Source organism: Callithrix jacchus, chromosome 4, assembly GCF_049354715.1.
Source record: "Callithrix jacchus isolate 240 chromosome 4, calJac240_pri, whole genome shotgun sequence".
Lineage (NCBI taxonomy): Eukaryota > Metazoa > Chordata > Mammalia > Primates > Cebidae > Callithrix > Callithrix jacchus.
The window spans coordinates 150,205,981-150,233,651 of record NC_133505.1 but is presented as its reverse complement, the minus strand read 5'-3'; the positions used below and the strand labels follow the sequence as shown (position 1 = coordinate 150,233,651).

The 27,671-nt window shown below is 38.5% G+C and overlaps 1 protein-coding gene across 2 annotated transcripts; it reads left to right on the top strand.

Annotated features, from left to right (window-relative positions):
- The first annotated feature begins 77 nt into the window (after positions 1-77).
- ADAT2 (adenosine deaminase tRNA specific 2) lies at positions 78-26,747 on the top strand. Of its 2 annotated transcripts, none has more exons than XM_002747095.6 (6): positions 78-188; positions 14,596-14,700; positions 19,911-20,061; positions 21,268-21,374; positions 25,047-25,119; positions 25,225-26,747. In XM_002747095.6, exons 1-6 carry the CDS (start codon positions 93-95, stop codon positions 25,266-25,268), a joined length of 576 nt encoding a protein of 191 aa, XP_002747141.1. In that variant the 5' UTR covers positions 78-92; the 3' UTR covers positions 25,269-26,747. The 2 variants fall into 2 exon arrangements, with proteins under 2 accessions (XP_002747141.1, XP_035152784.1); XM_035296893.3 differs by lacking the exon at positions 78-188 and adding an exon at positions 6,395-6,499.
- The last annotated feature ends 924 nt before the right edge of the window (positions 26,748-27,671 follow it).

The window sequence follows — 27,671 nt, the reverse complement described above, 5'->3', positions numbered from 1 at the left end:
CCCCCGGAAACAGGAGCCCGCCTCTGCTGCGTTCCGCTTGCTGCCCGCGCTCCTCCTCCGCCGCGGCCTCTGGCGCTGAGTGGCGGCAGGGTATGGAGGCGAAGGCGGCGACCACGCCAACTGCAGACGGCGCGTGCTCGGTGTCGGCAGAGGAGACCGAAAAGTGGATGGAAGAAGCGATGCACATGGTGAGGAGTCCGGGAGGTGGATGCTGCGGGTGGGAACTTCCTCCAGCCCTCAACCTGACCCCGGCTTTTGAGCAAACGTTGCGGGAGCACTTTCTCGTCACCATAATTTTTATGGCAGATGTTCTGGGTGAACCACTGGCTTTACTGCCTCGAAACTTTCTGTAGCCCATTCTCACAGTGGCTCTGGGCGAAGGAAGGGGAGGAAATAAATTATTTGTTTCATTGGGGTGATGCATGCTGCAGACTTATTCTATCGCTGGCTGGCATGTGCTGCCTCCCTTTCCTTTCTGTGGTCACACACTCTCAAATCTACAAAATCACATTGTTTGAGGTTTTGGCCCTTGGAACATGTCTAGTAGAAGAAAGGAAACTGAGAACGTTTCTGGTAGAAAGCAGTATGGGAACAAGTCCCTGTACAGTTGCTGTCTCGCATTCATTCATTCTTTTCCTCTGCCCTTTTACTTACTTCCCTCACTCCCTTGAGGACTTTGGAGTAAAGGGACTCGCAATAGTTGGGTGTGTGCTATCGAGCTTCTTAACTGGGATCAAAGTTTGTAAATATATATATTTACATTTTAATAACTGTACTGACAGCCAGGTGCCGCATAATGACCTGTCCTGGAGCATTAATCTTCTTACCTTACCACTATTGTCCCATCCAAGTACTAAGCAGGCCTGACCCTGCTTAGCTTCCGAGATCTGGGTGCCTTCAGGGTGGTATGGCGGTAGATAACGCTTGCTGTTCTCTGTGTGGATCCTCTTGGCTAAACACTTTTGCTACCTTTTAGGTGACCTTGGGCTAACACATGTAAATACCTTTATGTACGTTTACAAACAAACTTGTATCCCAGTTAAGAAGCTAGCTCACTAGCACTTTTCAGCTCCATTATAATCTTATAGGACCACATATACTGCAGTGGTCCTATAGAATTATAATGGAGCTGAAAAGTTCCTATTGCCTAGTGACATGAAGCCGTCCTAACATTGTAGCACAATTACTTTATTTTTAAAAAAATTTAGTGTAGCCTAAATATACAGTGTTTAACAGTAATGTCTTACGCCTTCACATTCACTCACCATTAACTCACTGACCCTCCTATAGCAACTTTCAGCCCTTCATGCTCCATTCATGCTAAGTGCCCTACAGGTATACTATCCATTTTTCGTCATTTATACTGCATTTGTACTGCACCTTCTCTATGTTTAGATCTATAACTACTTACTGTTGTGTTACCATTGGCTACAGTATTCAGGACAGAAAAACATGTTGCATTGGTTTGCAGTCCAGGAGCAATAGGCTATACCATAGAACCTATAACATTATATTCTGCAATGTTGTTTTAAACTTGCTTCTCATACTTTTTAAGGTGACCCGCAGTGAAAAACCGATTTCATATTACAATCCAGGAAATGCACATATGTGTATGACTTAAATAAAAGTTTCACAGAAGAGTTCTTACCCTTCTTATATATGCTCCTCTGGTATTTCTGTTTTACTACATTATTTTAAAATGATGGTCATGACTCACTAACAGGACATCATGGCCCATTCTTTAAGCCTACTTGCAAATTTATTTCTTCCATTAAACTTCAAGGATGTATAACCTTCTATCTGACATGAGAAATTGCTGGGCATGGTGACACACATCTGTAATCTAAGCTACTTAGGAGGCTAAGGCTGAAGGATAGCTTGAGCCCAGAAGTTTGAGACCAGCCTGGGCAACATAGCAAGACCCCATCTCAAAAAGAAAATTAATGTTCACATATACATTTTAAAGATTAATTTGTAATATGGGTTTATTTACCCTGACCTCCTTTTATGTTACTAAATTTTCCAAGTTGGAGACAAGTCTTTATGTGATATCAAAATTTTACTTTTTTTCCCCTAGATCATTTCAATCATATCATGTGCTAGTCTGTTTCTTAATAGTGATGATAATAAAATAATAATGATGCATGAAGGCTAAAATATCATAAAGTAAGCTGCATTTGTATTCTTTGATGGATGGGAGATTTAGAGAACAGGTGAGACCTGAATGTTGGGAAGTCCGAATTTATGGTCCCTTCTACGTTCATGAACTCTCGTAAAGGTGTTTATGTGTAGACTTTACTTAGATGACATTTTTAGAGCTGCTGTCATAGTGGTTTCAAAAACAACTATGTTTAGGGAGTCATTGAGTGAGTCTTTTCACTTTGTGTATTGGAATTGTGTTTTCTTTCCATCCTTATATTTTAGATCTTGATTTCCCTTTAAGGGTCTTTTGGTCCTAATATCTTGGAGCATGCATCTGCCCACCTCAACATTTTTCTCCCAGCCAAGTACTAACCAGACCTGACCCTGCTTTTCTTCTGAGATTAGAGGAGATTGGGTGCTTTGAGGGTGGTATGGCAGTAGACAGTGCTATTCTCTATGTAGATTTCTGGGCTAAACACTTTTGTTACCTTCTTGGGTGGCCTTGGGCAAATCAGTTTATCCCCCTAAGGTTTGCTTTCTACTCTATAAAATAAATTGGTAGAACTTCAAAGAATTTCTAGACCCCTCTAGCTTTGACATGTCTCTTAATTGTATTATAAACACTTAGGGGTCTGATTCCATAGTTTACCACCTCCAACACAGGATTGAGGGGGCAGCTGCTTCTTGGATTTTGGCATGTACATGTTTCTTCAAGGTCTTAAAGGAAAAAAAGTACTTGTCATAAATCTGGTGCTTTATTTTCAATCATCAGCTATCCCCAACCAAAGATACTCTTTGATTATACTCTTATATTATTCAGAAATATCACTTCTTTTGAGAAGAGATTTAAATTAGACCAAAGGCATAACTAATAATCAAAGCTGGAAACAGCAAGTTAATCTCTGATTAGTTTGTACTGAAATTTGAAAGTGAAATGACCACACGGACTGGAATGTGATAACTGTTCACTGTAATCTCAAAGTCCTGAGCTCAAGCAATCCTTGCACCTCAGCCTCCCCAGTAGCTAGTACTTCAGGTGTGTGCCGCCACGCCTGACTAATTTTTTAGCTTGTTGTAAACATAGGCACTCACTGTGTTGCCTTGGCTCGTCTTGAACTCCTGGCCTCAAGCAGTCTTTCCATTCTGGCCTTTCAGAGAGCTGGGATTATAGGTGTGAGCCACTGTGCTGACCTAGATATAATGTTACTTATAACATGTAATTAAACAAGCAGAGAATATAAATTATTTTATACTATACATAATAGGTTTAGGTTAGCTATGTTCAAATAGCTACTGACTAGCAAACTAAGCTGAACAAGTTCTTAATTTTTTAGCCTCAGTGTTCTCTTTTGTAAATTGAGAATATCATTTCTATCTCAGAGGGTTGTGTAGGCTGAGAGATAATGTTTGTAAAGCACGTAACATAATATGCTCAATAAATGGAAACTGTTATTTTTACAAGGTGAATGAAGACTAGACAAGAACCTATAAAAATAGTTAACATGCTAAAATTATGGGTGATTTTTTAAAAGTGTCAATAAACTTTTATAGTAAAAATCTAATTGAAAAGATAGAATTAAGAGTAAAGTCAAATAAAAAACAATAAAACCATAAGAGAAGCTGAAGTAAATAAACGTTAGTATTTATATAGTCTTGGAATGGAGATGGATTCTTTATACCACCAAAAGCAGAAAACATAAAAGAAAAACAGATAAGTTGTCATTACATAGAAAACATCTACATGTTTAAAAAGGTAAGATACAAAGTAGCATGGCCAGGCACAGTGGCTCATGCCTATAATCCCAACACTTTGCAAGACAGAAGCAAGAGGATCTCTTGATTTCAAAAGTTGAAGAACAGCCTGGGCAATATAATAAAACTCTGTCTCTACTAAATAAAAATTTAAAAATTAGTAGGGCATGGTGGCACCTGCCTGTAGTCCCAGCTACTCAGGAGGCTGAGGCAGGAGGTTTGTTTGAGTCCTGGAGATTGAGGCTACAGTGAGCCGTGACTGTGACACTATACTCCAACCTGGGAGACAGAGCCAGACCCTGTCTCAAAAAAAAAAAAAAAAAAAAAAGATACAAAGTAAAGGAGATGACAAAGAAGGAAAAAATTTGCAACATATATAAAAGGACAGGTTTAATAACCTTAACATATAGTTTATATATTTATATAATACATGATTTATATAAAATATAAGTACTTTCTGAAATAAAAGGAAAGATGTGCACCCTAATATGGGAGAGGTCAAAGGATATGAATATGATATTTCTTTTTAAAATTTCTTTTTATTAAAAAAATTTTTTTTTTCTTGAGACAGGGTTTCTCTGTGTTGTCCAAGCTGGTATTGAACTCCTGGGCTCAGGCAGTCATCCCACCTCAGCCTCCCAAAGTGCTGGGATTACAGGTGTGAGTCACCACACCTCATCTGAACATGGTATTTCTAAAGGAAGTGACAAGTAGCCAGCAAATGAATGCAATTCAAATTAAAATGATATCCAGTTTTTCAACCGTTAAATTGGCAAAAGTGAAAGCAATTTTAATGCTTGGTGATAATAAGGGCGTAAGGGTGTCATGTTTGAAGATTCCATTGGTTGGGAGGAGCTGAATTTAGGGCGCCCTTTCATTAGGACAATTTGGCTAGGTAGATATCAAAGGCCTTAAAGGTGAGCTTATCCTTTGATCCAACAATGCCTTTTTTTTTTAATTTCCAAAGTGAAAATATTTTAATGTTTCCTTTTTCTGATTATGTAAATAATTCATGGTCATAAGAAATTCAAACTGTAAAAGATTTAACAAATTATGTAAAAATTACCTAAAAGTGCTACCATTAGCGATAATACTCTTAGGATTTTGGGAGCATCCCTCCATATCTCTCTGTCCATATGTAAACAGCCATATATATCTTTGCATAAATGGAATTATAGATTCTCTTTCTGATTATCAGCACTTGTTTTTGGGTAGTCTTAATATATTATTCACTCCTCCCTACCTCATGGTATTTCTGTTGCTGTGGAGTGACTACCTAAATTGGGACAAAGGATGTGTGTACTTTGAAATTATATAGATGTTCCTGTATTGCCTTCTAGAACCGAGATACCCAATAGGGTAGCCACTAACCACATGTAGCGGATTAAGTTTAAATTAATTAAGGTGAGGCCGGGCGCAGTGGCTCACGCCTGTAATCCCAGCACTTTGGGAGGCTGAGGCAGGCGGGTGGATCACAAGGTCAAAAGATCGAGACCATCCTGGTCAACATGGTGAAACCCCGTCTCTACTAAAAATACAAAAAATTAGCTGGGCATGGTGGCGCGTAATCCCAGTAATCCCAGCTACTCAGGAGGCTGAGGCAGAAGAATTGCCTGAACCCAGGAGGCTGAGGTTGCGGTGAGTGGAGATCTCACCGTTGCATTCCAGCCTGGGTAACAAGAGCGAAACTCCGTCTCAAAAAAAAAAAAAAAAAAATTAATTAAGGTGAAATAAAATAAAATCCTCAGTTGTATTAGCCACATTTCAGGTAGTCAGCAGTCACATATGACCACTGGCTACCGTATTGGACAGTACAGATCAAAGGACATTTCCAGCACTCCAAAAAAACGATCTGTTGGATAGCATCTGAAATGGTCACAATTCCATCACTGGTGTATAAAAGTGTTCTCTCCCACTCCTGGGCCTACCAACCCTGGAATGATCACTCTTTAGTATTTGGCCATGTGATAGATACAAGAAGTAAGTAACATTCTTACTGTTTTTTACTGTTCTTTGATAAAGTTACCAAACTTTAAATAAGGTTATCAACTTTACATTTTTTTTTTTTTTTTTTAATTGGAGTCTCACTCTGTAGCCCAGGCTTGAGTTCAGTGGTGTGATTGGGCTCACTGCAACCTCTGCCTCTCAGGTCCTAGTTCAAGCAATTCTCCTGCCTCAGCCTCCCAAGTAGTTGAGATTACAGGCACATGCCACTGTGCCCAGCTAATTTTTGTATTTTTAGTAGATAAGGGGTTTCACCATGTTGGGCAGGCTGGTCTTGAATTCCTGACCTTGTGATCCGCCTGCCTCGGCCTCCCAAAGTGCTGGGATTACAGGTGTGAGGCACCATGCCCAGCCCACTTTACTATTTTTTAATAAAACTATTATTTTTCATGGCAGATTTCTTTCTGAGAGCTAAGCACAGCATCATAATAGGTTATTGTTTTAATCATCATACACGTTCAGCATAGCATTCTAAAGATATAGGCTGGGGAAAAAAAGGATGACTAAGGAATAGTGTTGCACGCTTGGTGTGTTCCAGATACTATTTTATGCAAAGTGTTTCATGTGGGCCATGTCATAAGCCCCACAGGATCCCTATGAGGTGGGTATTTTTATGGTCCTCATTTTCAGATGGGGATATTGAAGCTGAGGAAGTTCGGTAACTTCCCCAGAGTTAGAGAGCTGCTAAGGATGGGGCTGTGACTTGAGCCCTGCCATTGCTCTTAACCACTGGTCTAGCCTGCCTCTCAGTGTTAGGTTGCTCACTGCTTGCTAATGTGTCCTCTTCTTCTTTTCAGTTTCTTTACCCTGAATACTGTGTATCTACTATGTCATTTAATTGGACCTTTAGATTTTTTTCTTCTGTGAATTGCCTAGGCATATACTTTGCCCAATTTTACTAATAGTTTGATTTTAAAAATCACACTGTAGGAGCTGTTTGTATTTTACAGCTGTTTGTAGGAATAATTCACAAGGAAGCAATAGAAATATTTATATAGAGAAGTTATTCACTTGTTTATAATAGTGAAGAATTTGAATCACTGTAAATGTCAAACAATAGGAGACTAGTTGGTTGAATCAAGTATGTTATAAGGAGAAATAGTGTACAACCTTTACAAAATCATGTGATGAAAAAACATTACTTTTCCTAGTGAAAGGTTAATAATACGTTTCTAAATGAAAAAAAAAAAAAGACAGAATGCTGAACTATGTATATAGTGTAAATCCATTTCACTTTTTGAAAACTATAAATGTGTGTGTGTAGGGCATAGGAAAAAACCTCTGTTGCCTGAGAATAACAGGGATTATGGTTTGGGGGTATCAGGATTCTTAGTGGTTTTGTTTTTTGATACATGAGATTTTTTATCCCTAAGTTCTCTACCTTGAACATATCTTACTTTATAATTAGGAAAAAAGAAAAATTGACTGTATATACATGTATAGAAAAAAATGTTGCAAGTTTTCTAGAAAAAAAATCATTTTTTTTGTAGTATGCATTTTTGGGGCTATTGGTATATTAGTATAACATTATACTAGGCTCTGAGGGAAATTCAAAAAGAAAGCAAACACCACAGACACCATTCAACAAATGTGGTATGATTACGTTTTTGCTATGTAGACCTTGTGCTGTGTGCATAGGCTGCAGAGGTGAGCAAGAGAAGCTTAACCGTGCCTGGATCTAGTGCTTGCCTTCGAGGAACATGCAGTTTAACTGATGAAATTAAGTCATGCACAGATGAAAAGGTTGGTAAGTAACACGTGTCCACAGACCACAAGAGACACATATAAAGTGCTATCCGATAACAGCTGGCAAGGTCCTTCAGCACGTCAGTTGAGATAAAGGATAGAATTCCATCTGAATTTTAAGGGACCAAATGGATATGGGCTGGGGGAAAGGAAAGGTTGATCAAAAGCAAAGATATTATCATGTACAAAGAAATCAAGAACTTTGTTTTAGGTTAAGAGACTAGCTCTCTGTGTAGAACAGGGCTTCCTAACCTTGGGCTCAGGTTTTGGGGGATCTGTGAACCCTGAAACTATATATAATATATTATGTGCATGTGTGCATGTGCCTTTTTCAAGTGAGACAGTCCATAACTTTCATCAGATTCTAAAAGGGGATTTTGGCTCTGAAAAGGTTAAAAACCTAAACAAATAATGAAAAGTTAGGTTAGTTCGGCTGGCCAATGGGAGGACGGGTGGTAGTTGGAAGACCTTCAGTGCTATATTAAAGAGTTTAAAGTTGATGGAATGAACACATCATCACTTTTTAAACCCCAAAAGTTTAACTATATAACTGTTCCTGCTAATTACTCAAAGAGTAATTACTAAGAAGAGAGTAATTGGCAGGAACAGTTACATAGTTTAACCTTTTGGACACAACGATGTTCTACCTGAGAGTTGTTTTGGCTAACTTGTTTGTTCCCCCTAATTTTTTGTATTTATAGGAAATATTTCTTTAAGGACGCATAAGAGTCTGTGCAAATAAAGTCTGTCTCCTTCCTTCCCCTTTTATCATGACATCAGTAGACAGCAGGTTATAGTAGTAATGCCTTTGGAGAAAATAATAAACTACAAAATCTCTTTCATCTAGGAGCTTTCATTGTAACTGGGCAGGCCCTGACTAGAGAAAAAAAAGAAAGTACATTTAAAGTCAAAACAGAGACCAGTGTTTAGGCTGGGAAGAAGAGAGGTTTTGTTCTTTAATTTTAAAGGTTGATCATTTGTTACTTTACATAAGACCTAGTTGCTATTTTTAAATAGTATCTGACCTTGGTCTTTCTTTCTCCCCAAAAAGGTAAGATAGATTAAATTCAAAGCTACCTACACAAATTTCAGACCCATTTTGCCTGGGCTTTGTTGCGTTTGTGATAAAGTGATCAGACTTGACAGTAGAGTTGGTGGGAGTGTTTGAAAGTATGATATAGGTATGGTGTGAAATTGATTTTCAGCTTAATTAAATCTATTTTGAACTTGTTAGTAAAGCAAATCTGTGTATTAATTATTGACAAGAAGTTCCCCTCAAGTCGCTTCTATGGGGCTTTATGTTATTCTCACAATCCCCTCCCTTGCCTACCATTCCAGTTGCTTACCCACCCGCCCTCAGCATGGTAGGCTCAGCCATTCTTCATCAGTGACATTGTTTGTCCTTTTAAAATACTCCAGTCACTCGTATTTGCTCTCTGTTTCAGACAGCAAGGGAAGGCATTTCAGGGGAAAAAAAAGTGTTACTCAAAATTAATATGAACATAATATTGAGAGGAGTAAAATGAAATAAATTTGCTAGAAGGAAAAAAAGAAAAATCCTAAGGAAGGAATGGAAGGCACAAGCCCAGTAACGTGGTGGCTTGGATGCTGTCTTCCAGTGAACAAGACAGAATTTGTAGGCTACATGGGACTTCATCTCCCATCCCTCCCACCTCCTTTTCACTCGGCCCTGTATTCTCTTCTCCATGTTTGAAATGGCCCACATAGCCATATGTAGAGTTCTTCAGGAGATATTTTTACAGAAAATCCTGATCACATGGCCTCCACTTGTTTATTCTCTTGCAGTTTTTTGTTTTTTATTTTTATTTTTTTGAGACAGTCTCACTTTGTTGCCCAGGCTGAAGCGGAATGGCACTATCTTGGCTTACTGCAACCTCTGCCTCCTGGGTTCCAGTGATTCTCATGCCTCACTCTCCCAAGTAGCTGGGATTACAGGCACCCACCACCATGCCTGGCTAGTTTTTGTATTTTTAGTAGAGACGGGGTTTCACAGTGTTGGTCAGGCTGGTCTCAAACCCCTGACCTCAGATGATCCACCTGGCTTGGCCTCCTAAAGTGCTGGGATTGCAGGCATGAGCCACTGCACCCAGCCTCTTTTTCACTTTTTTTTAGAGATGGGGTCTTGCTATGTTACCCAGGCTGGAGTGTAGTGGCATGATCATAGCTCACTGCAGCCTTGAACTACTCTTGCCATTTTTTTATCCTTAAAATTTCCATGTCTCACTCTCTTGCTAACTCTTCTCTCTCATTTGGTCCCTTGATTCACTCTGAACTCAAACCCTGATAAAGCAACCAATCAGTGAAATGTTTGTGGTTATTAAAGCAGAAATTAGAGGCAAAACAGTGGCAGAGAGCTCTGGAATCTGGTCCCTGGTAGGTGCTCCACAAATGTTTGTGGAACAATTGAGTAAGTGGAGCCAGTTTGTCTGTGCCCTCATTCCAACTGTCTCACATGTGCTAGTTACATATATTTAAAAAAAAAAAAAAGTCTCCCTATGCCACAGTTTCCTCATCTGTAAAATGGGGAAGATCGTTATAGGCTTGTAGATGAAATGAATTAATACTTACAAAATGCTTACAACAGTCCTGGATCAAACTAAGCTTTCAGTAAATTGTAAGCTCTTATTTGCAAGCTGTCCAGACCAGAATACCCGAAGGTAGGCTACACATTACCTTTTAAGAGGTTTGTTGGGGAAAGTATATCTGGAATTAAAAATTTAACCTCTTAGATAAGTCACTGCTCAAGCTACTGGTTTTCATTTCCACCTTTCCACCTAAATTGCCGCTGCTTTGCTGACTTAGACACACTTGACCACCCTTCCTTCTTAGCCTACTTTTTTTTCTAGGGTCTTCCATAACACCAAATATTTCTGGTTTTCCTCTTGCCTCATTAAACATCTCTTCGTAATCTCCATTGTGAAATCCTTTTTGTTTACCTGTACTTATTTATTTTTTAACTTTCATTTTGAAATAATTATAAATTCACGAGAAATTACACTAATAATATACTGGGAGGGCCCAAGTATCTAGTGTTCCTGGTGGTAACATATTGCATAGCTATAGTTCAGTAGCAAAACCAGGAAAACTGCATTGGGATATTCTGCAGAGCTTATTAAGATGTCATCAGTTTTATTTGAACGTGTGCGTGTGTGTGTGTGTGTGTGTGTTCCTATGCAGTTTTGTCATCTTTAACTTTGTATAACCACCACTGGAACTGTTCCATGACCACATGACTCCCTACCTCTTTTTAGCTGCAGCTTCTAATCTGTTCTCTATTTCTATAGTTTTATAATTAAAAAATCTTATATACATGAATATGTAAACATTTGGCTTGGCTTTCCCCATTCAGCATGATTCTCATGAGATTCATCCAAGTTGTTGAGATTATCGATAGTTCATTCCTCGTTATTGCTGCATTGCATCCCATGGTACAGTTATACCACAGTTTGTTTAGCAGTTCACCCACTGAAGGGTGTTTGTGTTGTTTCCAGTTTTTGGCTATTGTGAATAAAGTTATTATGAACATTTGTGCACATAAATATATATTGTGTGAACATAGGTTTTCATTTCTCTGGGATAAATGCCCAAGAATGGAATTGTTAGGTCATATGTTAAGTGCACGTTTAGCTTTTTAAGAAAGTGCCAAACTATTTTCCCATGTGGCTGTACCATTTTATATTCCCACCAGCAGCGTGTGAGTTACATCATTTCTCCACAGCCTTGCCAGCATTTGCTGTTGCTTTTACATTTCACTTTAGTCATGCTGATGGGTGTGTAGTGATATTACATTGTTGTTTTAGTTTGCATTTCTCTACCAGCTGATGATGTGAAAACATCTTTTCGTGTACTTACTTGCTATCTGTGTTATCTTCTTTGGTGTTACGTCTGTCTTTTGGCTTCTCACATAGTTCAGATATTTGTTGCTTCCAAATCTCATGTTGAAATTTGATCCCTGGTGTTAGTAGCAGGGCCTGGTGGGAGGTTTGGATCGTGGGGAGGATGCCTCATAAATCATCCTTGTGGTAACAAGTTCTTGTTATATTATTATCATGAGAATATACCATCCTTTCTTCTTTTAACATGTCATGCGTGCTCCCCTTTGCCTTCTGCCAAGAGTGGAAGCTTCCTGAGCCCTCACTGCAGATGTTGATACCATGCTTCTTGTACAGTCTGCAGAACTGTGAGCCAAATCAACTTCTTTTCCTTATAAATTACCCAGCCTCAGGTATTCCTTTATCACAGCACAAATGGATGAAGACACTTTTTCTAATGGCATTATCATTTTACTGTTGAGTTTTAAGAGTCCTTTATATAGTCTGGATACTAGACGATTGCCAAATATGTGGTTTTTAAGTATTTTTTTCCAGTTTTAGCTTGTTTTTTCTTTCTCTTTGCTGGATATATTAGTTTCCTATGGCTGCTCTAACAAATTATCACAAATATGGTGGCTAAAAACAATACAAGTTTATTCTTTTATAGTTCTGGAGGCCAGAAGTCTGAAATTTTAGTGAGCTCCAATCAAGGTTTTGGCAAGGCCAAATTTTTTCTGGAATCCTGCCTTTTCCAGGTTCTGAAGTGACATTTATGACCCATTGCTCCGTCTTCAAAGCTAGCAGTACAGCATCTTCAAATGTCTTTCTCTTTCTATCATCACTTCGCCTCTTCTGTGATGTTCTGTGTTAGATATCTGTGTTAGGAGGACATTTGTGATTATGTTTAGGGCCAACCAAGATAATTTGGGATAATCTCTCCATCTGAAGATCCTCAACAAAGGTTTTTCACATGAATAAATGATTTGTCTCTTCTGTGTACCTGGATCTCTGTGTAATTCTACACTTATTTTAAATAATATTCTTAGTATAAGAATTTCTGGAGCTACCCTGGTAGTTAGCATCTCCATCCTCCCTAACTGCCTGTCTTTCTCCTGGCTTTCCTCTCTATTGTAGCCTCTGGTGCATTTGTCTATAGTAAACAAACCTCGAGACTCTTCAAGGCTTTTGAACTTAATAAACTGGACATGCTTTCACCACCATCACCGAGCTGGGACACAGCCAGCCTGAGGATGGTTCATGAAGGAGTCCTGAAGAATGCAGTCTTATTGCATCAGATACTGTCTCCTCACATCTCTCTACACCCCCTTGTCTGACCCAACAATCAGATGGAGAAAAGTGAGGTCCAGTTTGCTCCTGCCATGGGCTTCTTCTTTCTTTTGTAATGGCCAAATGAAAACTAAGTGTCAGTCGAGCATGGTTGGAGTAACTAAGGAAATCCTGTATGCATTATGATAGGAAGTTGTCGCTAGTTAAATAAAGTAGAACTGGGAGTAAGAGACTAGTGCAGGAGACGGAAGACATTGTTTTTAACAATGCCTTCAACTTTGTACTTTATTTGCCCTATGATGTGTATAAGTACCTGCACTTAAATGAGAATCAAGACTTCCAAAGTGTCTTCAGGGCTGCCACAGTAAGGAATACCTTGCCTTTCTAGAAACAGCTGTACAGCAGTTACATTCTTTTGACTGCATTGAAAACAACTGTACACTAGTCCGAAGATTATCCTCTTCCCTTATTCTGCTTCTCAGAGGCAGTAACAGGTTGTATGGAGGCATAACCTGCTTGCTTAAGCTCTCTGCCCGAAGGTAGAGTTCTTTAATTTTCCTAGGGCCCAGAACTGCCATAATGGAGCAAGAAGAAAAATGAATTGCCTGTGATAAAGGGAACTTTGAGAATATAATAATTGGTTTGCCATTCCTGGGATGGTAGTCATGGAAATGTTCCTAAACTTGTTTCTCTCACTGATTTTTTTCAGTTGAGGTATACTATATATACAGTGAGATGCACAAGTTGTAAATGTATCCTTCAATTGATTTTGAATAATGCAGACATCTCTGAAATCCATGTCTTTATCAAGAACCAGAAAGTTTTCACCACCTCAGAAAATTTTTTGAGTCCTTCTCCAGTCAATCTGTACATAACCCTCCATGAAGCAACCACTGTTCCAGTTTGTCATTGTAATTTAGTTTTATCTATTCTAGTACTTTGTGCGAAAGGAATCATATAGTATGTGTGCTTTTATGTGTGACTTCTACTTAGCATATCTATGAGACTCATCCATGTGTGGCAGTGTCAGTAGTTCCTTTTTATTGCCAACTACTGTTCCATTACATTAATAGGAGACAGTTTGTTTATCCATTGTCTTGTTGATAGACACGTGTGCCATTTCAGGTTTTGGCTATTAACGTTCTTTTTCAAGGTTTTGGTTCTTTTTTTAAGCTTTTTTTTAGATCCATATTACCTTCTTTTAAGTACTTAGGAAGGGAATTTAGTTATAGACTGTGTATGTCTTTACTTTTTAAAGAAATTTCCAAAATGTTTCTCATAATGATTGTGCCATTTTACATAGATTACTTCTAAACTCTTATTGTCTCATATAGAGTAGAAGTTGTGGGACAGGGTGACATCCAGTCTGGTTACCATTAGCTATTGGGACTCCAGAGGATAATTTCTATAATTTCTAGAGAAGCAAAGGAATTTGAATAAGGAAAGAATTCTAATAAAGGATTTATAAGTGTTATTTATTCCCCTACCTTTTTGCAAATACATTTTCTGTCTCTGAAAAGGCACATAGACCCTGGCACTTTAAGAACAGTGGTCAGTAACAGCCTTCCTTGATCACATCTATTTCCAGTAAGAAGAAATCAGGAGCTCTGGACCTAGGAACGGGATTTGTTCTTGAGTCTCCCTTAACGTGGACACAACACAGAACACAGGCACTAAATGCCATAATCAAACTACATTCCAGAAAAGGGAAGGCTGCACTTCTTTGTTTTAGTCTTTAGACATATGTATCCTGTTCGTGCTGCATCTTTCTTTCCCATACTCTTTTCAAGTATGGAGTATTACATCTTACATTTTCCACTTTATGTTTCAGGCCAAGGAAGCCCTCGAAAATACTGAAGTTCCTGTTGGCTGCCTTATGGTCTACAACAATGAAGTCGTGGGGAAGGGAAGAAATGAAGTTAACCAAACCAAAAATGTATGTGAGTTGAGCAGTGTAATTGCAAACATACAGTAGTGATGGGTGGACTGGAGGGAATTTACCGCAGTTGGAATGAGGATGAGATCGACTGTATTCCCATAGCTGCCGGTGGTGGGTAGCTTTTCTTAACACCTCTCTTTTTGAATACCATTTTCTTCCTGATTTTAAAAGTGATATGTGTTGACTTTTTTTTACTGTGGAAAATTCAGAACAATTTAATGAAGACATAAAATCTTAGTGAATAATTTTCTGTTTCATAGAGTTTTACCCTAATGCTTCAGTGAAACCCGAGGGGATTTTATTAGATCCGAACGTCAGCACTGGAAGAAACAAGTCTATCTCTACTTTAAGCCAATCTAATCTATGAAATTTTCACTGTATAAAATAGGTCAATTTAATTCATAATACATTTCTTTTTTATACCTTTAAATAATTTTTTCATTCTTATAAATTAAAAAAATCACCTCAATTTATAGCTTTGGAGGGAGGTGTGAGGATTATATAAAGGAAGCTATTTCTGTATCAGATAATTCAACAAAATAGGGTCTTCAACACAAGCTGCCTCTGTAGCTACATGTAGTGTGTACATTTTAATAGCTTGTATGACTTTTATGGTGGTTAGGTTGGTTCAGGGTTCAAGGCCGTGCTTCTTAAACGTGGTATCATAACAGTGTGTCATGGGAAGTATATTTGGGAAATATAAGTAAACTGCCAAATTTTATGACTACAAAAATTCCTAGGTGGACCCAAAGATCACTTATACCTGTAATGTCATTCACACAGACTTTGATCTTGACATGTGATCTAGGGAGCCAGAGAATAAGCTGGTATTGATACCAGTGCTGTGGGTACTTTAAAGTTCATCTATCAATCGCATCTATTGAAAAGAAAACTGACATTTAGCAAAACACATGTAAAGTAGGAATTCAGATTCACAAAGGATTGATTGATTGATTTGTTTGTTTGTTTTTGGCCATAGAACAGGATCATATTTTAATACATAACTTCCGTAGAACCAAAAATTAAAACACCACAATGAAATAAAAAGGAATAAACATGGCATTTCATTTTCAATGCTTGACAAAATGTTAACATCTTAATCCGAAATGAGCTCTTAGAAATCAGTAACAAAGAGATTAATATTACAAGGGAAGGGAAAATAAAAGGAACAGAGGAAAATGAAATAAATAACCAATAAGCTATTCAAAGAGTATCCGGCTTAACATTCACAGAAGGAAAAAGCAATTTCTTTGTAACATTACATTATCAGTGATTAAAAATACTGATGTCTAATGTTTGAACAGTTTTAGGAAATGGGAAACATTCAAACACTGGGAAAGCTTGCTTTGATTATAGGAAATTTACTCAAAATGTAGATTTTGCATATACTTTGCCCGAGCAGTTCCAATCCATGGGAACTGTCCCAACAAAGTAGTTGGACAATGCAGATTTATACATAAGCATGTTCACTGCATAGGAAATCTGTAGTTAATATGTCAGCCTCCTAAAAAACTTGGGTATCAATTTGCTTATGAAAAATAGTAAATTGAAGTGTGGAATTAGAAAAAACTCACTTAAATAAAAATAGAGTATTTCACAAAATTCTTTGTCCTTGGAATTCTTGAAAAAGACAACTTTTTAATGAATAAGTTTTAAATTTACCCTGTGGTAAGTGAGAAGTATGAATATAAGCATGTCATACTTTTTTTTAACTGTGGAAAGGTTTTTCTTTTGAGACGGAGTCTTGCTCTGTCTCCAAGCTGGACTGCATGGCACAATCTCGGCTCATTGCAACCTCTGCATCCTAGGTTCAAGCAATTCTCCTGCCTCAGCCTTCGGAGCAGCTGGGACTACAGGCCCATGCTACCATGCTCGGCTAATTTTTGTAGTTTTAATGCAGACAGGGTTTCACCATGTTGAGCAGGATGTCTCGATCTCCTGCCCTTATGATCTGCCCACCTCGGCCTCCCAAAGTGCTGGGATTATAGGCAACAGCCACCTTGCCTGGCCCTGGAAATGCTTTAATAGAGGTGAACATGCAGCAAGAAGAACAGCAAGTGCACACACAGACGTGGCTTTCACAAAACACGTTGTAGGTAAATGAAGACTTCATACTACCCCAACCCTTCACCCACTAACAGAAAGCTCCAGACCCCTTCTCCTCATCCCAGTCTTCAAACTTGTCCTCCTCAGCAATGGCATCCTGGTACTGTTGGTACTCAGATACCAGGTCGTTCATGTTGTTCTCGGCCTCAATGAACTCCATCTCATCCCTGCCCTCCCTCGTGTACCAATGCAGGAAAGCCTTGCGCCCAAACATGGCTGTGAACTGCTCTGAGATGTGCCTGAACAGCTCCTGGATGGCCATGTTGTTACTGATGAAGGTGGTGAACATTTTTAGCCCCAGGGGTGGGATGTCCCAGAAAGCCGTTTTCACATTGTAGAGGATCTAGTCAGCAAAGTAGCTGCTGTTCTTGGTTTGAACATTAAGCATCTGCTCCTCTACCTCCCTCATGGACACGCTGCCCCTGAAAATGGCCGCCTCTGCTAGGTAGAGGCCATATTGAGGGGCAGAGGCAGCCATCATGTTCTTGGCATCAAACATCTGCTGGGGGAGCTCAGCCACTGTCAGGGCCTTCTTTGTTGTTTAAAGGCTCATTTTGAAATACCTTTTTAAAATTTCAAAGATAAGCCAGTTGCAGTGGCTCACGCCTGTAATCCCAGCACTTTGGGAGGCTGAGGTGGATGGATCACCTGAGGTGGAAAGTTTAAGATCAGCCTGACTAACATGGAGAAATCCCTTCTCTACTAAAAGTACAAAATTAGCTGGGCATGGTGGCGCATGCCTGTAATCCCAGCTACAGAGAAGGCTGTGGCAGGAGAATCACTTGAACCTGGGAGGCTGAGGTTGTGGTGAGCTGAGGTTGCAGTGAGCCAAGATCGGGCCATTGCACTCCAGCCTGGGCAACAAGAGTGAAATTGCATCTCAAAAAAAAAAAAAAAAAAATTCAAATACAGAAAGTAGAAGCAGTTCTATTCTCATTTCTCTGTGCAGGGCTATTAAAATTTTGCATATTCTTCCAGACAATTTCTTTTGGTATAAATCACATTTTAAAGTTTGTTATGTAACAATATATGAATATATATAGTCTTTTAATTTTAACTCACATGTACAATAATTTCAAGCAGTGTTAAAATAATTATCATTATCTTAACATTGAGAAGTATTATTTAACTCAGAATAGTCATTCCCATGCAGAATTAACATTTTTATATTTAGCCATTACCATTTCAGTTAGAAAAAACAGAAGCATATTCACATATCTCTGTAACAATTAGCTGATGTTTGTTGAAAAATGACATAAGTTTAAATATCAATATAAAATACTATAAAACATGCAAATTTTTTTTGGAAAAAATGTTTTGAATAATTTTAAAAAATGTTTTAATTATATTCATGTTGAAGACAAAACAATTATTAAGAGGATATTAAAACATGAGATAAGTAATAAACATAATACAGCAATTAATGGATGCGTTAATGAATGTAGGAGTAGAATTCTGTATTTTAAATCATGGTCATATTTTCTAATTTGCATTTTGTGTATGACATCTTTAAGATGAGAACTTTGACTATCCTAACAATATCTGTCTAACCCCATCCAGTGACCTAGATTTCTTCTATATGCTGAAATTAACCTGGGTTTATTTTGTTAGTCTGTGTCATATAGAAGATTATAACTACAGCATAGAGAGACACTTGACCCCAAATGAGGACACCTGAGTTCTACTTTTGGCTCTGATACCACCACCACCCAGTCACCACCACCACCTCCTCTCCCAGCTGTGTGTGATTAACACGTGCCAGCTCTGCTTAGCTTCATTTTCTTTAGTAGTAAAAGAGGGAGTTGACTGAGATGATTGAGTTCAGCAGTTGTTTATTGAGAGCTACAGGGAGATTTGGTTCCATAATTCTAAATCTGATTTTTTGAAAGCACCCAAGTTGGGGAAACCTTTAAAAAAAAAAAAACAAAACTCTCCATTTAGTTTTGATGTGCAGCCAGGTTTGGGACCTCTTCTCTAAAGTACCTTCTATCTCTGGTAATTAATTCTGTGATTCACCCATGTAGCCTCTTGGCCGGCTTTGCTCCCATCTGCCTGTAGCTTCCGTGGCATCTTGGGCCACGGTGGCAGCACTTTTCTTACCCTGCCCTATCTCACAGGTAAATGAGCCCCACCAGATTTTATGCTTGTTGAGGACAGAAACTTTTTATCCTACACAGAATTTATTTAGCCCAGTAGCTTATACATAGTTAGCACTGAGTGTAAATTACTGATAAATGCTATTGTCATGAATATTATAAATAATTTTTCCATATAGAATCTATGATTCACTTTAAGCTATTTAGTAAGGGAGAAAGGAGACAAGAGCTAGCAGAGTACATATATAGTATTATGTGGCACCATGCTTCATGTAATTCAGATTTATAAGGTGTATAAGTGTAGATGCCACTGTATACCATTTTACGTGTGGGGAATCCAAGACTTAACAGAAGTTAAGTAACTTGCCTAAGTCCATATAATTAGTAATGTCACTGTCAAGATTCAAATTTAAATATAGTCAATTTCACATGCTATGTGATTTCTTCTATTCTCCACTGCTTCCCATGAAGTGTCTGAAGCCAATACTAAATCTCTACTTCTCTAGAGTCTTCAGTATACAAAACCTCATTCTCCAAAAAGTGTTAGAGATGACATCCCATTAAACTTAATGTAGATTTGCTTGGAGCAACGTCAGTGAAAACCTTGAAAATATATTTGAAACTAGAGCACAAGTTTATGAAAATTTTGCTTCCCCTAAAATATTCAGAAACCATAGACTTTATCTTTTTTTTGTTGGTTTGTTTTTCAGACTTACCTTCTCTATGGCATTTTAACTGAAAGAGTTTCCCCTAAGGTATTTAGGTACTTATCTAAAAATACAGTATGATTCATATGGCATCTCTGATTATGTACCATTTGCTAGTGAGGTTGTGATACTTGAACTGGAGAATACATTGTCAACTGCTGAGGGTGTCTTGGAACTGTATTCATTAAAGTATTGGCAGAAAGGATAGGCACATATTTTGTACTTACTTTTTGTGTATTTGTAAAATAGTAGCTACATGAAGCAAACAACATCAGTGCAAGCCCCTTGCTCTTTTCAGGCTACTCGACATGCAGAAATGGTGGCCATCGATCAGGTCCTCGATTGGTGTGGTCGAAGTGGCAAGAATTCGTCTGAAGTGTTTGAACACACTGTGTTGTACGTCACTGTGGAGCCGTGCATTATGTGTGCAGCTGCTCTCCGCCTGATGAGTATCCTTTGACTTCATGAGTTAATGTCTTTTACCATTTATGTGAACAAGAGAGTGGCCAAACACTAGCCTGTTTTCCAAAACATGAAAACACAGACTTAGGAAACACCTTGTAAAATATAGTGTCTCTTCGCCAAAAATAGGAAAGCTGTTTAAATAGTAAAATGACCTGTTTCTTTTCATATCAATAAACAGAATGATTAAACAGTCTAGAGAAAGAAAATATTAAAACTCTCTTAAACAGTTATGTAAAGATAAATCATAATAAGTTGAAGTGGATTATAAAACAGTTTGCAAAGGAACTGTCCTAAGGAATATGCAGCTAAGCTTTGCCTTTGGATAATGGATTACGGGTGACTTAAAATTTTTTCTTTCTCTGTTTATCTGTTGGTTTGTTTGCCGTGGATGCCTATTACAATGTATCAAACATCATAAGTAAAAACTAAATAAGACATAAAAAATCCTTTAGGTATTCTAACTGTAAATAGAAGTGAGTAAAGTTACAGCTCTTTCGATTGTCTTGCATGGAGTAAGCACCGTAAATACTGAGTGTAGAGACTCTGTAAGGACTTCTACAGATCTTTTTAAAAATTATTTGAAAATTGGAAAACAGCTTTTTGGTTGCTTATTTTTTATGTACTTATTTTACTACGCACAGATGAATAATTTTATGACTTTAAAAATAATACAGAGGTTTTGGGTTTGATAAAATGTACAGTCTCTATAAAAGGTTGTTATGAGTAAACTCAGAATTCTCTCCTCAATGGCTGCGCTTTAGTTTGTTTTGTGTTAGGGCACAGGTTATATTTTATTTGGGGCAAGAACAGGGAAGAATATGTTATTTTTAAAAGGTGAAAATCCCTGGATTAAATTTCTTCATCCTTTCTGGCTCTGACTCCCTAATGATTCTGAAAAAGTGATTTAGGAAAGAGCAGAGAGAGCCTTTAACTGTGAACATTAAACAACCACATACTCAGTTTTCATTCTGTTTGCAGTTGTTAAATGTCAGTTTCTCAATACTTTGAACCCTTTTCTTCTGTGTAAGTGGATTGTATGGTTTGTAAGACTAATCCTAAGCTTCAGCTTCATTGTTTTGAAGAGTAGCATGAGCTTTCCTCTCCCGGATGGCTAGTAGAAACCTACTCTGATTTTGTCATGACATATACTTAAACTGTACATTCTGTGCAGGACCTTAATTCTGTCTTATAAATCCCACTGGTTGTATATGGATGTCAGAATGAACGATTTGGTGGTTGTGGTTCTGTTCTAAATATTGCCTCTGCTGACTTACCAAATACTGGGAGACCATTTCAGGTAATACAGTCTGGTTATGCTTTTTCTTTCTTTCTAATTATTTTCATCTCTTTATGGGCTTATGAATAATTAGTGTATGGCCAGGATACAGAAAAATCATGATAAAATCAGACATCTTGGATCTCAGGGCCTCTGGTGGAGTTCATTTATGCCTCAGTATAAGACGACAGTGAAGCATTTCTAGATGAGTGCCTACCTTTCTTCATTCACAGACTCCCTCCTGAAGGAGAGTCCCCAACCTTCCTAGCTGACTCCAACCATTCTTCACTTTGGGTATACTTGAAGACACTCTCGCTGTTGGAGCTTTTATTCAATGAATGTTACCAGCTCTATGCTCTACCAAGTTTGGTGATGCTTGGCCTGTGTCAGTGACGGTAGATACTATTGACAGCACACACAATATTTTTGCACAAATTTAATCATTTTGCTTGATTGCCATATCCTACTTTTAGTGTCTAGCAATCACTGTGTTTTCATGGTTTTTTTCCTTTCCTGTCTTTTTAATGTTGAAATTTCCCCCAGACCTAAGAATCCTTGTCTTTTAGTCTCTTAGAAATTCCCCTTTCCCTTTAGCCTTGCCGCTTCTCCCAAAGTTTTTATGAGTCAGACTATAAGCAGTAGGAATTTATATTTCAAAGTTTGGCCTGTAAATAGACCCCTTCTTTCATTAACTGGTTTGATTGTTTTTCTCTCCAAGATGCAAGGCTAATGTAAAAGTATTATGCTTTAAAAAGAAAAAATTTAACAAATGCTGGTTATGGGTGGGCAGTTCACTTCAAAAACCGCAGGTGTTTCTAGAATACTTTAAGGACCTACAAAGGACTAAACACGGCTGAGTCTCACTGAGAACGAGCTTTTAGAACATTCTTGAGTTTTCTAGCTGAACATTAGCTTTCCTGTCAACTTCTGTACATTTGAGGATAGATACTGTTTAACATTACATCAGAAAAGAAACTGTAATGCAATGATGGAGCGTGAAGGATACAATTGGCTTGATGATTAAAGACATTAACAAAGGGATTTGATTCTTCCAGTCACTTCTATTGGTAGTTCAAATTTTGCTTACATAATTCTTTGCAAATGAATTGCTGACTCTGCAATTCCATTATGAGAATGATCTAAAGAATTTTTCAGCTTTATGGTGAAACCCTGTCTCTACTAAAAATACAAAACTTAGCTGGGTGTGGTGGTGTGCACCTGTAGTCTCAGCTACTCAGGAGCCTGAGGCAGGAAAATTGTTTGAACCTTGGAGGCAGAGGTTGCAGTGAGCTGAGATCACGCCACTGCACTTCAGTCTGGTGACAGAGCGAGACTCTATCTCAAAAAAAAAATTCAGTTTCTGGGGAGAACAAAGAAGAGCCATTTGATGTCAGACAGGGGTGGAATATTCCCCTCCAACGTGTCAGTGACATGAGGGCACAAACACAGTCCTTTCTCACACATCTCTGTGGTGGAGGCAGCAGAACCAAAGCAAGATCATTTGCAGTGTGTATACCTGGCCACGTCAGTTCAGCTGCCAATCAATGCCTATGGCTTGCAGCCATATCTCCAGGCTTAATGCCAAATTGTTATTTTTTTCAAGTTGCTTTTAGATTCTAAAGAAAACAGTGGTGTCCCAGGCTCTGAGTGCTGGGTATTCTTTTTTTATTTCACTGGGCTTGTGAGGCAGCAGGTGATTAGGAGGTAGGATACTGTTTTTTATTGTAGAATTACAGATTCTTTTCATACTATATTATAAGGAGCATTACAATTTGTAGAGGCCTACAGAACTATTCAAAGAAGATGGTGATTTTAATACCTGTTATATTTTTAAAATTTTTATTTTATTAAGAATGTGTGCTCTTTATTAACGTCACAAATTTGTCTCTATAATGGATACTTGAAAATATTATCTTGGTGTGTTAGAGTGGTACAGTTTCCTTCAAGGCCTGTAACTCAGTGGTTCTCATCCCTGAATGCCTATTAGAATCATCTGGAGAGCTTCAGTGCCTTCCTGTGCTCAGTTCCTGCCCCAGACCATCTGAATCAGAAGGCAGGGGGCCAACAGTGCTGTGTTTCTAGCAAGTTCCAAGCAGTTCTCCTGAGCAGCCATGGTTGAGAACCACAGCTCTCACCCCACATGAGAGGAGAGGGCTCTGAGTGTGTGAGTGGCATGGAGGGGGACCCTGGGGAGCTCCAGCACTTATACAGCAGGAAGCAGAGGGCAACTGTGATGGGACTGGCCGGCAGTGGTTAGCATCGTGAGATGCTGAGAAGCTAAGGGAGGCAAGAGCGGTCAGACAGAGCAGGTGTGGCCCATTGCCTCCAGGACTGCAGAGTTGAGAAAACTGAAAGGAGGCCCAGTGCTTTGGTCAGTAAGAACCTGGGGATTTCTGAGAGAGCAGACTCAGTGACGTGCTGGGAACGCAAGCCAGTGACAGTGAGGCCACTGAGGAAGTGAGAGCATGAAAGAAGGCAGGAACAGGGTGGCAGCCCTCAACAGGGCAGGGTGGATGGAAGGTTATTTGTTATGGTGAAGGTTTATGCAGGCATGGGAGGCCCAGGCAAGGGCACATTAAAGACACAGGAGAATGGGAGGATCGTTCTGAACAGTGTCCCACAGTAGTTGGTCCTCCTGTCCTCTGTGGCTGTGCTTTCTGGTGCCTTCCTTCCAGATGCTCATTGTGTCATTTCATGCACTTTAGAAGGGTGCATGGTTTTAAGTCCAAACTCTTCTGACAAGCTTTTAAAGCCATCCATATTTTTTTTACCCCATTTTATGTCTTTCTTTCCTTATGCTTCCTTAATCACCTCCTCCTCTATCCGCTGATTTCCTCACACACAGCCCAGGCTGCTGCTTGACCTTTCCCTGAAAGGCTCTGCTTAGCCTCTTTAAACATTCTCTATCTCTAAGGCAAGTTTCATCTTCTTCAGGTAATATTTCATATGATAACACTTCTTACTTATTTCTTATTTATTCTTTCATGTGTTATGATTTCCCCAGTTATATGCTAATGACAGATCAAGCTGAATTTTATTTTTTTAAATCCTCTGTAGCAAGGGTTGACAAACTTTTTCTGCAAAGGGTTAGCTAGTATATATTTCACCCTTTGTGAGCCGCTTATGTCTCTTGTCACCTAATCTTTTCTTTTTTTTTAAACAAAGCTTTTAAAATATAAAAACCATTCTTAGTTCACAGTTCTCAGCTGTGGACCAGATTTTGTCCACCAAGTATAATTTGCCAACCCTAGCTCAAGAGCATCAAACGCTTAATGGGCCAGTAGTAAATAGGAGCAGATAAAAATAACTCATGCTCAATGAGCACTTATGATGTGCCAGGTATTTGACAGGTATTATCTCACTTAATCCTCACAAAATCCCTCAGAAATAAGTGCTATTACTGCCAACATTTTACAAACAAGGCATGGAGAGTTTAAGTGCCTAACCCAAGATCACAAAGCTGGTAACTTCTCTAACAGTTGATGGATGAATACTAGTTGATTGGGAGTGATTCTGCACTGAGGCCATGTATCAAACATCTTTTGGAAGTGTACCTCCTTGCCCATGCTACTAATATCCCCAAAGTTTATTAACATCAGAAATCTGTTTACATAATTATGCATATATTATTGTCATTATGGGATACTACACACATTTGCATGGGCCTATGTTCATTCTCCACTTTCTCATCAGTGTATCCCTGGATATCGGGCTGAGGAAGCAGTGGAAATGCTGAAGACCTTCTACAAACAAGAAAATCCAAATGGTCAGTTTTCTATTGTAGATAATATACCTCCCTTAAATCCATACAAGGAGAGTCTGATATGAGCTTACCTCTTCACTTTCTTTTTCTTTTCTATTCTTTTCACAGCACCAAAATCCAAAGTTCGGAAAAAGGAGTGTCAGAAATCTTGAACTTGTTCTGATGAAAGAACCAAGTGACCCAAAGTGACCTGGAGAAGATTCCGAGATTGAGAGTTGTTGACATCGTTGAATCATATGTTTATATATTGTTTTTAATCTGTGGGAAAATGGTGTCTCTCATCATTTGCTCTGTTAAGGGAAAAAATTAGCACTTTTTAGAAGCCTGACAATTGTAAACAATTATTAGCTTTTCCACAAGCTGATTCCCATCTTAGGATGGGGGAAAGTTAAGGTTTGAGGTTTTAGAAATTAGCAAGTAGTATGTTCCCTTCTAGCCACAACATTATACCTGGCCCAGGCAAGTGCTGATTTTTAGAGAATGTGTGGCCAGACCCGTGTGTCTGGACTGCAATGTGCCACCCTGAGAACACCTCCAGGACTGGCATTTCACAGTCAGAGTTAACATTTTTTGCAGTTACTGTGTTCTTGCAGGGCACTGGGGGCTGTGACTTCTCTCTAAATTGTATACGAGTTGTGTATACATAGACCATAGTTATATGATCCCTAGAAAAGACTTTGCTTTTATAAAGCATTTAGAGAAAATGCATACTTTTAAAACAAGTGCTTGAGTTGTCTTTTAAAAATTGTAGCATATTGCTATAATAAAACCTTATTTATGTCTTCTTTGAAGATGAATAGTCTTAACAGAATAAAGACATACATGGGAGGATGGTTATTGAGCAAAAAAACAAATGATCCCGCCCTCATAGAGCTGATATTCTAGCAAGGGGAGATGGATATAATAGATTACACAGCTTATTGGAGGACAGTAAGAGTTACGGCAAAAAGCAAAAGGAACAAAGGGCAAAGGGGATAGATGTGCCAGTTTGGTGGTGAGAATGCTGGCTGAAAAACAGAATGGTCAATTTACTCTGAAACCAAATAAATATGTCTTTAAAAATCCATATAATAAATTTAAAATTTGAAATCTAAAATGTAAAACTCTGAACACACCACTGGAAAGGGTATCCACAGCAGAAGTCCCCTGTTCACCTCCCTGACTGCAGGGCAGCGTTGCACAGCTCCATTGGGCGTACTGTGTGCCTCTGCCCAGAAGAGGGCCTCGCCGTTCCACCAGAAGCCCAGCTCCAGCCTCTGGAGGGGCTGCTGCTCCTCTGTTGCATTTCTTCCATAGATTCATTTCCTTGATGCAAAGCATCTGTATTTGTTGGTTGTGCCATTTGAGCGATGTCTCTGACTTGTTTGTTTTGAATTACATTACAGGCTGGAATGTAATTGTGGTGAAAGTATTTTTACATTGCTGAGAGTAGCAGCTAATCACAGTTACATGCTTCAGAGGATTTATAATTGCTTGGTTTTGTGTGTGTGTCTTTTTAACTGCATGTGAGAAGTTTTATGGAGAAGAATATGCATGATTTTAAATCTACAATAATATTACATGCACCTTCAATTTCATCCACTTTAAAAATTATCTTCTCATTAAATTTGAGTGCTTTGACTAGTTTGTTCCTTTTTGCAGTTGATCGTAATTTATTTCTGGCTTCTTTTGCTTTTCTGTAAGCAGATTTCATTGCACTTATTGTGTTCATGTCATTTTCTTGGAGATTATTTGTAGGACAACCAATCTGAAGTCTTGCCTCTGTAGAGTACCACCCAGTAAGTCTGGCTGAACATCTTATGTCCAGTAGATTCGTGGTAAACATTTGCTAAATGAAATTACTGATTGAAATTTGGGGAAAAGTGAATAATAAGACTATCTAGGGCAAAAAGCCAAAGCTGAAAATAGTCTATGAGTATTCTAGCCCAGAGATGATTGCTACTAAAAGAATCAAGGAAATTATAAAATGATAAACGGGGAAGAATAGAAAAGACTTAACAATATACATATGTTCTGTCTTTGCTATTTTGGAGAATGGTGGATAAGTGGTGTTTCCTGAACAATTTAATTGTGGTTTACCATCTTTTTGGTTCCCTCCCTAGTGACTGACTTATCAAAAAGTCTATCCTGAATTTTTGCACTGGAGCATAGTTCCCTCTATCACTTTGGGGGAAAATCAGTAATATGGCATACTGCAGATCAGAGGGCAGGACCATTGAGGGTGCCATAGACATTATCTCTGTGGAATTACAATTTCCAAGTGATGATGAGAAATTATGGATATATGATGAGCTCATCCAGCTTCCTGAGTACCACATTCCCCAGCTACTTAGACATGGATTAAAATATTAAGATGTCCTAGTTCAAAAGCTTGAATTCAATTGATTGATGCTGATAGTGCCTGTCCAAGAGACCAGCTGAAAGACTTACTTTGTATATGAAATAGTTCTGAAAGTTGTGAGATACAAAATGGTTTTACAATTACTGCCCTGTTTAGCAAAATCCGGGGAAATGATTACATTTAGAAGCTGCTAGAGTTATCCAATGTTTGCTGG